This window comes from Falco punctatus (genome assembly GCF_963210335.1).
Source record: "Falco punctatus genome assembly, chromosome: 14".
Taxonomy (NCBI): domain Eukaryota; kingdom Metazoa; phylum Chordata; class Aves; order Falconiformes; family Falconidae; genus Falco; species Falco punctatus.
In genome coordinates, this window is record NC_137594.1 from 23078716 (window position 1) to 23092897 (window position 14182).

Sequence of the window (14182 nt, forward strand, 5' to 3'; positions counted from 1 at the left end):
AGCTTCTGCTAGCTAAACTTCAAGCAGCAGCTGAGGTCAGCTTCTCAGCACTGCTGCAGCTTCAGCCCTTGTTTGGGTCCTGCCCCTCATCAGAAGATGATGCTGTCTGGGTTTCCTGGCAAGTATTACTGCTCGGCAGCCTGTCAGTGCTTTCGTCTTGTTTTTCCTCTGCTCTCGGCTATTGCAGTGTGAGACTGCTTTCTGCTCTGTTTCTCTTTGATTCTGAATGATTCGTTGCCTCTCTGTTAAACTGCTGCCTGGGGGCCAGGTTGATGTCCTGTCAGTGTGCGGGACCTCTGAGGTTACAGCTGACTTAGTGCAGCTTGCGCTTGAAGGGCGGGGGGGAACAGTACGTAGAGGTGAAGCTTACTGGAGGTGCAGGCAGATTAGGAGGGGTTACCTCACCTTTTGGAAGGATCTGGAGAGGGCTACCTTGTTGAGAGGCTTCTAAGGAAACAAAACCTGGCTGTGCTGGGTTGGAAGTTCTGGGGAGGTTGAGTTCAACTCCAGGAAAGGCTAGGCTAGAAATACAGGCTGCTGTTTGGTGCTGAGGACATCTCAAATGGCAAGGTGAAGAGCTAGAGGTGAGACTGATAAGGGAAGGGGCCAAAGATGATGTTCTCTGTGTCTAGCTGTGGCCCAGAGGAATTTGCTGCCTGACAGCAGGGGAAAGGGGGCACATCACTCCTGGTGGTACGCAACCATGGAAAAGGTCCTAAATTCTGCAAGGAATGAAGGATCTCTGGGTGCTTCTTGGGTGAGATTTCAGAGAATCGGCTTCAGGAGCGTCTGGTTGGGGGCTATAAACAGACCAAACAGACAGCAACAAGCCAGGTGGTAATGGCTGCAGTCATCTGAAGGGAGATGTGGGCGATGTAGGTATCTGCAGACTGCTGTGTAATCCCTCAGCTGCTTTACTGCCTCAGGCCTGGGAGATGGCAAATGATACTTTAATTTTTATATATGCGGTGATGGCCCCGGGTGCTTTGGAGTGAGATGGCAGGGTTACAGCAGATAATTGTGTGAAAGCATCAGTTCAGCTTGGAAGTTGCGAAAGCTAATTCTGTGCCTGGGTGCAAGAAGACAGATCTGTCCTTGCCTGGAAGTGCTTGAGCCCTTAACTTGATTCAGAATTCTCCAATGGAGTTATGGGAGGATGCTGAAGAAGGAAGGGGTGGAAGTACAAGCTGGTGGGGCCATGGGTCACTCTGAGTAGGGTGTACAGGCTGGGCTTTGATAACTGACAGTTGTCTGAAAGACAGTAAAGGCTCGATTCCTTGTTATGACAAAGCAAACTTGCAGGAGAGAATAGTCGTATTACTGTGGATCTGAGGTCTCGCAAGAAAATGTCATCTGAAATGTTGAGGTGTCGGCACAGTGGTATGTTGAATAAAGCTTCAGTCGTGTTTATGCCTCATGTACAGCCAGCTGCATCAAAAACAGAGGGCCCGATCCAAGTGTTGAAAGGAGGTGGCTGTAAGTACATGTCACTGTAATCTCGAGCGCTACCCTACTTGAATACTCAGCAGAAAAAGGCTGTTGTTCTGACAGGCTGTTGTGTTCTTGCATGAGGCAGCTTTCTGGGAATTGTGACCTGGCCATAGTTTACTAGCTTTTGCGGGGGAGGAGAGAGAACAAAAGTTGTGGTAATTCAGGCACACCCTTGCCAAATGCTGGCTCAGTCACTTTCTTTAAGTGTGTGAACCACTTGAAAAAATGCCGAAACAGGCAAATGTACCTCTCAAAACTGGTTGCAGGGTTGAGGCAGTGTGCTGCTGTTAGCATCTGGAGGAGCTCATCGGGTGCTGCTGGGCTCTTGGCGCAGGTCTCTGCTTTTCAGCAGGCAGCTGGGGAGGAGGCACGGTAGAAGACTCGCAGCCAGTGTCTTGTCGACATGCAGCGTGTGGGATCTCTAGCAGCCGCCCCTGCTGAGGTGCTGCTATTGCTGCCAGAGGCCAACTCCAGCTCTGTCTGAACTTGCGTTAGGAAATAGGAACTTGAGCTTTTGGAGAGCTTGGGGCTTGCTCAGCAGTGGGTCTATTTATTAGTCACCGTGCTACTGGGACAGCTCTTCTGGCAGGGGATTTGTGAAACCACGGGATTAGTTCGTTCTTAACTGAAAAGCCTGGCATGTGAATAGTCCTATTAAAAACTCCCACACCCTCTTGGTAGGGGCTCAGTCACTGGCCCAGCAGCTGGAGGAGGACAGGCTCATGTAAGGCGCTGGTACGCCATAGGATGCATTGAGTCAGGGTTTATAAATCCAGTCCAATTTTTGGAAAATACTGTTCTGTTCTGTCTGCTTGGATGCTAGGAGATTCAGAAGAGTTTAGTTCCTACAGTTCGTGGCTGGCCTTCCCATAAAAATGAATTCCAAGAGTTATATAAATGTGGCCCTTATTCCAGTTGCAACATAATGTTGTGTTGGCTCTTGTGCTGTGGAGTTGGGGGGGGCACCCTCCTCATCAAGCAGGACAAAATGCTCTAGCCAAGCAGCTCATGGGAGCTTGCTCAGAGCTGTTTGAGGCAGAGGCTGCAAGGCACAGCATGCAGCTTTGTGTGACTCTGGTCTAAATGCAATGCAGCTCTGAATTCCTGGAAGTGGATGGTACTGCAAACTCTGTTTTGTGCCACCTGGTAGCAAGGTGGCTTCTTGCAGTCTCAAAAGTAAGAGCAGAGTTGCAGGTTGTGATGACACCAAAAGGAGCCAATGGTTTTGAAGTAGCAGAGTGGGAGTTGAGGAAACAAGGTGAAATTTCTGGCAGCTTCCTTACGCCGTGGTAGGATTGCAATAGCTGCTTCCTCTCCAAGGTCCTGTATAGCTGCAAAACAACCTTTTGGGCAGGCTTAGTTTTCATTGGAGCTCTACACAATTACAGAGGACTGCAAGTAGAGGTGTATGAATGTAGCTACAGCAGTCCCCTGTGCCTTCTCCTAACAGTCTGATTTTTTAATGGGTGTAATACTCTCACCAGGACCCTCTCCCTCATATTCACTGAGCAGTTGCTGAACTTTCTCTAGCCTCTTGCTACAAGCAAAGGAGTAAAGCCCTGATAGTGAAACTTAATTTCCACTAGGACTCCAAAGATCATCATCCCAGAGCTTTCAAAAGAGGGTCTGAAGCTCATTAAGATGTAATTCTGGTAGATTTCCCCTCTGTAACTGTATCTTAGCTTTCAAAAATCAAGCAATTGCAAAACAGATGGGTGAGAACTCTGTGTGCCGGGTACTGCCTGTGAGCTGGGCTTTTTGCAGGGTTTAGGAAGTGATTACCATCAATAACAGTCCTGTGCAGGCTGCGTGGAGGTGAGCGGCATTCTGGATTTTGGCATGATCCAGTGTTTGTGGCAAGGTTCATGTTGAAAACTCCATTGTCCAAGTTATCCAATGTTTTCCTACCTCGAAAGTGTGAGTGTAAGTTGATAATGTTTGGTAGAATGGTAGCTCATTCTGCTGCATCCAGGATTCCTTACTAAAAGTACCACCAAACTCGCCTGTAACAAACACTGATAAACATGGCAGAAACTGAGTGCTGTTTAAGTCTCTGTCCTTTTCCACCCTGTCTCTATAACCACTGTGTGTTACCTGTGAGACTTAGCAGTGGTAAGTCTTAGGAATTAAAAAGTGCTGGATCAAAAACATCTTCACTAGATTCCTTTGGAAATACCCAGAAGAGCTGAAGTCAGCTTGAAAGCCATTTGACCCTTCCATCCCTCAGGCTGAGGACAGTATTGCACTGTACAGTGCAAACTTGGTTTGCAGCCCGATGCGGAGGATGCTCTCCAGCTTGTGCCTGTAGGTGGGTATAACATCAAAAGATCAAACTCAAGCTTGGCTGAGTCCTTGGTCTGTCCTCGGTGCTGTGGATGCTAATGCCATAATGCTGAGGACTTTGTGGTTCAGTGAAAGGCAGCCTCAGTGCTCCTGCTTCAGAGAAACCAGGGAGAAATGTCTTTTTTGTTTTGTTTTTTTGTTTTCTCTGGACAATGTGTCCACATCTGGTTTGACTAAACTCTTCCAGCTACTCTCCTTCGCCCATAAATGTCTTGAATCCTTGTGAGGGTGCTTACCTAACTGGCTTTCTGAGGTGAAGCTGAGGAGAGATGAACATTATGTACCAGTGCAACTAGTAGTGCTTTCAGGAGTAGGATTATATGACGTTCCTCAGTTCTGGATTCAGTTTTTCCATAGAGACGCTTAAATGCTTTTGGCTCAGATAGGATTTTTATCTTCACAGAGCTCAGCATGTTGTGGTTGCTTGTTGGCCAGAACTGCAGCTTGGTTGGGCACCTGACCTGCAGTAAGGCTAGCAGAGGAAACAAAGGTTTCCTCTACTTGACACTGGAGGAGGGGAAGGCTTCTGAGCATGTTCCTCCATCCTAGGCAGGGGTTGCCTACCTTACAAGACAGAGTTAAAAGCCCTTCCTCTTCACCAGCCCCTCACTTCCCTTTACCAGTGCAATTAGCTGGACTGACTTGATGATGTAATACCTAGCTTTTTTTTAGAATGTCAAGATTGCTGTTTGTGTCTTTGGCTTTGAAAGCTTTTCAGATGCCTCCACATCACTAGTATCTGAGGAAACTTGCTTGTAGGTGCAGGTAGGTTCTCAGCAGTGATTGCTTCAGAGAAGCCTGCAACCAGAGCCCTTTTGGCTAGAGGAAGTGCTTAAATTGTTTCTTTTCTTTTTCTAGATTTCTAGCAAACGCTTCTTAGAAAAATAGTAATCTTTCACCTTGATCAAGTACAGTGGACAGCTGGTACAGGTGTGTGCTCAGTTACACAGACAATGTTACGGTTTCATCTTTAAGATGGGGCAAGGCTGGTATGCTGAAACACTGATCTTTTCCAGTGTTTGGATAGTCCATGGTAAAACTGAGCACAAATCTGAGTGTATGACTAAATACATGGAGTTTGTCTAAATGATCTTTCACAGAAGAGAATGCCTAGAAAAATGCTGAGCAACAGCTGTCTTGGGTGTGCTTGAAAAAACCCATAACAACGCAAGCCCAACAGAGTGGAATATTTCTTTCCTTTTTAGACTTGAAACTGCACCTCCAGAGCACAGACTATGGGAACTTCCTGGCCAACGAAGCCTCCCCACTCACTGTCTCAGTCATAGATGACAAACTGAAGGAGAAGATGGTGGTGGAGTTTCGTCACATGAGGAACCATGCATATGAACCCCTAGCAAGTTTTCTGGACTTTATCACGTGAGTACCACCTGTTCATGAACAACATTTGAAACACTGGTGTTCTTACTGACTTGAGGGCTCTCTGAACAGCCTTCTACACTTAGCCCAGCGGCTGCTGTGTTTTCTGTGGCTTCTGGAATGAAACTGTTTTGGTTGTATCTGGAGGTCTCAAACCAGCAGCAGAGTATTGCTACACTGTTAAAGGCTTTTGTTCCCAGGGTGTGTATGCTTCATTGGTGCAGCTACTTAGCTGCCTTTTCTCGCAGAATTGGTTCCATCTTTATTAAAGCTGTTATTTACCCTTGTCACTTGTGTTAAATGTTATAGGGTTTTTTAAAATGTGATCCTGCTGCAAAATATATGCATGCTGTGCACATGCCTGACAGCAGTTGCATGCTAGTTCTGACCCACTGAGGTCGATCAGCCTTTGTCAGGACTGTTGTGATCCTGCTGTCCCGTGCCAGGGGCTGTAGGCTTTCCTCTGACCCTGTCACAGACTGGTTCAGGGAGTTGAGCTGGCCAAAAATTGAACAATTTTTCCCTTTGGGGGTTAATATTTGACTAATTTGTTTTTCTTAGGCAGCTCAGCAGGATCCAACAAATGCTGGCACTAGGGGAAGGAAGGGTCTAGAATGCACAGCAGGGAAAGACAGGGCTGCCACAGCCTCAGCATGTCTCTGCCAGAGCATGAAAAGACCTGGGGTGTGTGCGCTTCCACAGCAGGTTCAACTGATGTGAGAAGCTTGAAATAGCATAGCGTTCTCTCAGGTGTGTTCTCCTAGCAGTTTTGCACAACCCTCTGCTTCCCTGTGTGCTGCTCTTGTTTCAGTTGGTAATGAAATGAAATTGCTAGCCTCAATGCGATGCCAGTTGTGCTAGTTTGCATCTGAAACATGGAAGTAAAATTGCCCTTTTTCCTTTCTTTAGCCTACTTTCCTGTAAGCTCTAGTTTGTTTTGCAAACTGCATAGCCAATGACTGCCTTCTCTAACCATCAAGGAGATACCTCATGGACAAAAGTGAATTTCTGGTTCAGCAGAACATGACTTTAACTTGCATCTCTGAGAAGAAGATTGCACTCTGTTCTTGGGTAGGAACTTAATAAATCAGCATTTGTTTATTTGATACAGTGAGCTTGGGCTAATCACAGGCACTCTGACAAGTGTTGTTTAATCTTGATTTTTGGCAGTTCTGTGTGTTATCTTGCTTACCACCTAGAGATTTTTGATTGAGGCAGACTGATGTAGAAAGGCCTTTGTGGCTGATTCAAAGATTTTTAAATTCTGGGCTATTTGTGGCATTTCCTGCATGTGCAAATACTGATTAAAGACCTGCTTCTCTGCCACATTCCTTCCTGTTCTGTCCTTTTTATATCTGGACACTACCACTATCTTGTTTTTCTAACCTTGTGGCTGATAGCTATTATTTTCTGGGTCACTGTGCTAGAGCTGCCTGTCTTTTAAGCCTTTCCTATTTTCTAAGCAATAATTTTTCCTTATATGCCTGACACTGAAACTCAGAGTTTTCATATTTGGCTCCAAATACAGGGCAAGACATAACAACTCATCAGCAAGACATTACTAAATCCTCATTTTGCAGCAGTGTTCGCAATGGATGAAGCGGTTTCTAGCTCATGTTAGCTGTATGGAGCAATCTCTTCTATTCTCTCAAATGCCCTGTAAAAACATCAGTACTGTTTGAGCCTGGCGGTTGTCCTCCAGTGGTGCTTTTCCTTTGCTGCCCTACAGGTTTATGGAAGTGCCTAGTCTCTATGGAAGTATCAGAGTAAGCACTAACGGTCTTTTCTTTTAGCTTCTGTCATATCTGTTTAAAGGCAATAGTCTGGGCAGGGCACATGAGTATATTGCAGGCTTTAAAACTTTGCTGTTCCATAACAGTCTCACTTTGAAAACCAGTGCATGGGAAAGATGAACCAAAAGTTCTCAGACCATGCCTGCTCTGCCTACACACTGCGTGACTTGGTAGGAAAACTGTGAATGGCTGTGGAAATCCAGCTTCCTGTTACACCAGTCCTGTTGGCCTTTACCCAGTGTCTACATCCAGCTTGAGCTGTTGTGCAGAAGACCTTAAACCTCTCGTGTAATCTGAGAGGCTGGTTCTTGCCAGCTATTGGAATGACTTAATTTTAAAACTGGTACTTGGCACTCAACTTGATTTAACTTTGACCTTGTTCTGCTTCTGTCTCTGATTTTGATGAGTTCTCTATAGCAAAACATAATTATATGCAGATACCTGTACCTCTTGCCTACTGTGTATTCTCTTCTTGAATATATTGGTTCCATTTGGCACACAATGTTCTTCCTTGAGTTGTCTTCGCTCTCATCTCTTTTCCTTTTTACCCACAAGATTTTCTGCAGTGCGTGCTGCCTAGAGGGAGGCAAAAGGTGAAGCAGGGGAAAAGCTGTTTTCCTACGTGAAATGTCTCCACTCTCTTGCAGAGCAAGGAGTCCAAGTGTTCAGCTGTGTGGTGTTGTGGTGCTGCTGCACCGCTGATGGAGGAGTTTCCTCTGGGTGTGCACTCATCACACCAACGGAGTATTAATGAAATAGAGAAGGTGTTATCAGCTTCCGCTGGTCCAAGGTGGGAGTCACTATCAGTGTATTAGAAGCTTTAATAACTTCTGATGACACTACAGACAAGTTAAAATGGAAGAATGAGAACAGTGAAACGGAAGGGAGTTTGGAGAGGATGCTGGTTTTGCCTGGTGGGTCTTAATATCTTCTGTTGATAATCCTAACATACTTAATGACTGGGCCAGTAGAAAAGAGGGTAGACTAGACATGACTTGTGGGGCTGCCTTTCAGGCTGTGTTTTGTTCCCTGAAACTGTCCCATGGGTAGGTCTTGGTTTGGGGCAGGGTGCAGAAGTTTCAGAGATTCTGTCTGCTGACAGTGTGAAGCTTCCCAATGCACATCCCAAATAGCTGGAGTGGAGGACAGCTCTGTTAGGAGGCTGGCAGCACAGACTTGTGCCAATAGCCTTCATTTACCCAGGCATGTATGTAGGCAGCCCGGTAGAAATGTTCGGCCAGAGGATGTTGGCAGTGCTGGAGATGTTGTGCCTGTGCACACAGAGCTACTGTGTCATCCTGCCTACCTGGTGACACTGGGACAAGCCTGTACCGCTTTATCTTCTGCTCTGGCTGTGCAGACAGATAGGCGTAGTGGGGCGATTTGTCTTTGGCTTTTGAACATGACTGTTTCCACTCCTTTCTTTTAGGGTAGTTAATGAAACTTGAGCAGGAAATGGTAAAGACTGGTCCTGGTAGACAGGGCAAGTGAGGCACCAGGCGGTCAGAAGAAGAAATTGTGCTCAACTGAATGTGTCCATGTGATAAAACTGTACAGGCTGAATTGAAATAGAAAATGGTAGAAAGATGGAAAGTTTGAGCAGGTCTGGTTTCTGCAGGAAGAAAGCTTGAGTTCATTGGGACTCTCGTGAGAGAGACGGAGGCACTGAGTTGTAAACGGAGATTTTTGAAACAAAGTGTGATTGTAGGAGGTGTGTCTGGCTTAAATTGGAAGGAAGTGTTTTGTAGCGTGTCCGGTGCAGCTCTGAAACTCACTGCTGCCAGATGCATTTGAACGTACTTACATTTTTGGCCTTAGAAATACTTGATAACCTCACACAAGACAGGCCCACTGAGGCCTGTTAAGCGCTTGGGTACCATCTTGCTGAGGGTGGCCAGGGTGTATGTAGATGGCTGATGCCAGGAGGTGGATCAAGCATTTAAAAACCACACAGTCAGGCTTTCTCCTTCATGAATGTCCTACTGGACCTCTGGGGTGGCTTTGAGTCTATTAACAGGTGACTGTTATGTTAGTTTTTGGAGGATGCTCAGAGCTTGACCCAGGGTGCACTGCTGAAAAGATCTGGGGAGCGGCCTGATATAAGGAGCAGCTGTAGTCCTTGTCCCCTCTGATTGCTCCAGAGCCACCCTGCCAAAAGCCATGCCGTTCGTCCCCACGGGGGATTATGCTGTGTCATTTCTCTTGCCTCTTCTAAGCGGCCCATGAACTGGGTGAGGCCACAGGAAGGAGAAGCAGCAACGGGGAGAGTGTGGGGGCCCTGGGGCACCAGGAGGATATGTTCCTGGTGGTCTCTCCTTGCCCGGCTCCGGGGAGGCAAGGCAGCGCTGCTTGTGACTTGCCAGGAGGTGGCACTCCAGCCCCGTGGCTGCCTGCCCCAGGTGCACAGCCTGCCATAGGTAAGGATGGTCACCTGTGGAGGTGGGCCAGGAGTTAACTTGTCTCTTGAGCTTAGGGGAAAGGACAGTGTTTAAAACCACACGAAACTGACCCAAGACCGCAGCTAGGCAGCAACCCAAAAAGCAAGGTCTGTGTTTCCCAAGTCATTTGCTGCCACTGATTTTTGTCCTAGTGTGCTCCTCTCCTGGCACCATGCTGACCCTTTCCTGGCTCCAGTCCTCTCCAGGAACTCTTCTGTGGCAAGTGTTGCATTGTTAGTACCAAAATATTGAGGAAGTTGGCTGATTTCCCTTTTGATTTTTTTTTTTCAAGTGGTGGCTGTAGCTGGCGGTGTGTGCCACTGTGTGTTGCAGCAAGGAAAAGCTCAGCTTGTTGTGCCTGCCACCATCTCTATAAAACACCTGCTAGTTCTGCATCTTGTCATGGAGCTCCTAGCTGGAAGACTGCTCATGCTTCCCTGTGCCTTTCAGCCAATCACAGTAGATTCTCGCTGATAGGCACAAGCTGGTTGTTACTATCTCTGCTCCAACACAAACAATTGACTGGCTGAGGGAATGCAGCCATGTTCTGTAGGGCACCAACAAACAGGTATTAAGTGTACTTGAAACAGCAAAACCCACTTCCTGAGTTCAACAAGCACATATTGACTTGTGGGATGGAAGTGGGTTTTAGGTTCTTCTTGGTGATGTGCTGCTCTGCCTTTCTGTATAAGGCTTTGTTCTTTGTGTTAGCCCGACATGGTGCCACGTCCTGTCTCTCCTTTTCAGTGTTCCTGTATATGGTTTAGATGGGATTCTTTATGGTGGTGTTGCTCCTGACTGTAGCCTATGTCTGCTGTAGCCTGATTGGATTGTCAGCTGTATTTTTATTCCGGGGGTGGGGTGGGGTGTGTGGTGGTCGTGCAGTTTTTTTTTCTCTTGCCCTTGCTTCAGCACAGTCTCTTCCCTGCTTTGAAAAGTCTCTTCTCAGCAGCCTGACATGCAGGGCTCTGGCTGTGTGGCCCCTTGAGCCCTTGCAGCAGGCTGGTGGGCAGAGAAGGGTTTCATCTTGTGCTCAGGTCAGGGAGCTGCTGGTAACTGCAGAAACTGAGTCTGCTGTGGCAGTGAGGTCTTGGGGCGAGCTGGGTCTGAACATGGTTTCCAAATCCGTGATACAGCCTGTCATCAGAGGACAGACTACGTCATCTTTTTTCTTTACCTTACCATTCTGCTAGGGCTGGGAACTGGGTTCTTTTTGGCCCTGAGGATGCAGCTGGGAACTTGGCTTTCAGTATGTTTTTGTGGTCACACAACATGTTTTTGATGAGACTGCATAGACCTTTTCCCCTTGTGCATGTCTTTTTCTTAGCTGACACTTCCCTCTATTACCTTCTTCCTGACCCAGTCCTGCTCTGCCTCTCTCCTGCGCTGGATAGATCTAGTTTCTGCTGCATGACTTTGAGTTCAAACTTAGTCTTGCAGCAGTGGCTTTTCTAGAGCCAAATTGTTTCAATTGCTACTTGAGCTGAAAAGCAGCTCTGCTCTGGAGTAGGAAGTTGCCTGTCTTTATTCTAAATGTACTGGAGTGCGCATCCTGGCATAACTGCAGAGGTTACAAAATGTGACTGCATCTGTCTGAAGTCCTTTCTTGCAGAAGAAAACACTCCAAATGCTTTACTTAGACACTTGCAGTTTATTTGGGCAAATGCAACAATCTGAAGGATCTTTCCTAATGCTGCTGTAGTTAAGACTATGCTCTACTATTTTCAATTAGTTGTTGACTCCTTGGTGGAAGTGGAATTGGGAACCAAAAAGTACTGTAGTGGCTCCTGGGGATCCTGCAATAAAAGGTTTATGAGCCTTTTCTGGCAGAGACAGTTTTGGCAGAAGAGCACAGGTTTCTGACAAACAGCTTCCCTGTTTGCAGGGAGTGCAAAGTTGAACTGATAAGCCAAGTTCTTGGAGGGATTATGCAATCTTCAAAATAAGAGGGCATGTAACTAATGGTCTGGAAATGATCACAGACTTGTGTCCTCTGTATGGTGGCATCAGAACTGCATCTGTTCTCCTGCATATCCAAAGGGCACAGACCTCATACCAGTTTCCCAGAATCAATGTCTATGAAAATGGACTGGGTTGCATGCCTAAGTGGTGGCCATAGAAGTCCACTTTCAAAACTGTGTGACTGCAGGTGCCCTCATTGGAAAGGGAGTCTTTGAAAGGTGGATTTCATTGTATATTACATTGAGGAGATGCTTTTTCCCCAAACCTCATGTGCCTGGGAAACGCTTCATTTGGCCAGTGGATTTGACCTGGAACAGCATAACCCACCTCGTACAGACCAGCGCTGCTCTTCATTTGGAGGGCCTTAGCACAGTGCCCCACAAACACAGTGAGCCATGGTAATGATGGGAAAAGCTAGCAAAATGTTACCGATGGCAGTAAAGATGTAGCAAAAGGTGAGTTACGAGCTCCAGATGTGAGCCCATGTTTCACTAAGAGAAATCTTTAATGAAACTCTGCAGCCCTGAGAACAGGCTCTAGCATGCAAGCTGTGGGTGATTAGGTGAGAACATATCGCTCCTGTCATGCTGTTTCATCCAGAGGTAGTATGTGGACTTAGCTGTCTTCTTGAGCTCTGTCTAAAGTTGAATCCCTTGGGTGATTCTGCAGCTTGCAGGAATAGTCCTTGCACTTCCCTCATGTTCCTTCTTGCAGTCTTTCCCTCTACAGACTAAACAGCGTGTGTGTTAGAGGCATAAAACAGATAGGGGAGTGTGTTAGGAGGTTATCAGTGCTCCTCTGATCAATTTATGTGTGCCTGCAACTTTTCCAGAAGATAACCTGTGTGCAGTGCCTTCAGTTGGATGAATGTTCACTGAGCACTTCTGTTCCCATGTAACGTGTTCACTCCTTGATTGACACTGTTATCAAGGTCTGGTGCTAGATCTTAGCTACCTTCATTTTCCTTTTACCTTTCCATTGATTTGCCTTGCCCAATGCTCTAACTGACAAGTTCCACCCAGAGAAGGCCTGAAGGCCAAGGGCACTGCTTCTGAAGGCTTCTTGGGGACATCATGGATCCTAGTCCCCTCTCCTAGATCCATTCTGTATGCTAGTTTGAAGTCTAACAAACACCTACATAGAGCTTTGCATAAGTACCACAGTATTTAGAGGCTGAGCTAAATCTTGTGTCTACCCTATGTGGTTTACTGCATATGTCAAGTGGGATGATGATTTTGCTTGTCTTCTGCTGGCAGCAGGTCTGTATGCGCAGTAATATTCTGCGTGTTAGCTCAGTGCAGATCACACATTCACTGAGAAGCAGGTAAAGGCTTTTAGGCCATTAAATTCATTCAGCTTTCTTAGCTACTAGGGGCAATTTTGGGGATAATGTGAGATTGCACTGCAGCCTTTACTCTTACCTTGTGTCCTTGAAATGTTTTTTGAGTCTTTTGGGGTGTTTTTTTTTTTTTTTCTTTTAGTGTTTTACATGTAAAGAAGGTAAGCAAACAGTTCATGTAAATTTGGCTTTTGCAGCTGGTCTGTGTGAAATCAGCATGGTTAGATGTTTATGGTCAATATCTAAAATGTAATTAGTGCTGAAGTCTGCCCAGCACAGAGTGCCAGGACTCAGCCTTGTCTATCAGCGTAGTGTTTCTCATGCTTTGAGACATCAAGTTTAGGCAACCAGAGATTCTTGCGTGAGGTTGCGAGGTGTTCAAAACATTCTCTGGTGTTTCAAGGGGGTTGTACATGTTTAGAACACGATGTCATATTCATAAAGCCTCAAAATTAAAAGTATTTCATGTAGCCTTTTTCTTACTAGTCTTTAATGCAGCTAACACTATATGACTGCTTATGAGTTACCAGATGATACCACTGGAAAACTGAGATCAGTATCCCAAGAGACCTAGACTCATTAGAAGATGGTAAAAAGCATGAGGAGATGCAGCTAAATATAGATTAATGCTGAGAACATTCCTGGATACTTGGATTTGAAAGGCTGCCACGGCCTCTGTAGTACTGTGAAGTTAGAACTTTGCTGTGAAATGGTCTCGTTTATCTGAGTTTAGCAGGGCACCCACTTACTGGCTGAGTGCCCTTGGTTTGTGGTGGCAAGCATGAAATTCTCAGCTTTCTCTTTGGCAGGTTCACGAACTTGCTGCTTAGGTGTGGCTTTTTATTGGTGTGACTCTAGGAAAGGCAGTGTGCAAAGACAGGAAGAGATCAGCGCACTTTGTGTGGAGACTGTCACATGCTGCATTTGCTCTTGCTGTTGTTCCCTGAACTGCCTGAGCTTCAGCTAGAGAAGAGTAGAACTGCTCCTGGCCAGAAGCCGCTGGTCTGACATGTTCCAGTCTGAACTGAAAAACTGATTTAAGGATTTGACTCAGTTCATGCACTGTCTATTACTCAGAGAAGCCTCAGTGAGGCACTGAGGTCTTCCTGTTGTGCAGCATCCCTCTCCTTTCCAGTTCAGGACAGCTGTACAGTTACTTACTGATGAGCTTAAAATGACACTCCAGATATAAGCATCTCAGCTGTTGGTGCTATTCTGAGCATCAGCTACTGCTCTTTTGTGCTTTGAAGTCTGTGTATTGCTTTGCCCCATGACTAGCTTGTATTTGAAGCTTGAGAGGTGTGACAAGTGGCTCTGTGTACCAGCACCTTTGCTCAGGTCTTGAACCCAGTGGGATATAGAGGTGGGTCTGTGTACTTATGCACAAACCCCAGGAAGCAGCAGTACAACCAGTCCACAACTGTTTCCTTAGGTTACTT

At 46.3% G+C, this 14182-nt stretch overlaps 1 protein-coding gene across 1 annotated transcript in view; it reads left to right on the forward strand.

Moving 5' to 3' along the window:
* The window catches only part of ATP6V0D1 (ATPase H+ transporting V0 subunit d1), a 37047-nt gene that overhangs the window by 4935 nt on the left and 17930 nt on the right, over positions 1 to 14182 (forward strand). Inside the window, exon 2 of the mRNA XM_080411053.1 lies at positions 5040 to 5211. Coding sequence (XP_080267179.1) covers positions 5040 to 5211 — 172 coding nt within the window. The remainder of the gene's footprint in view (positions 1 to 5039; positions 5212 to 14182) is intronic.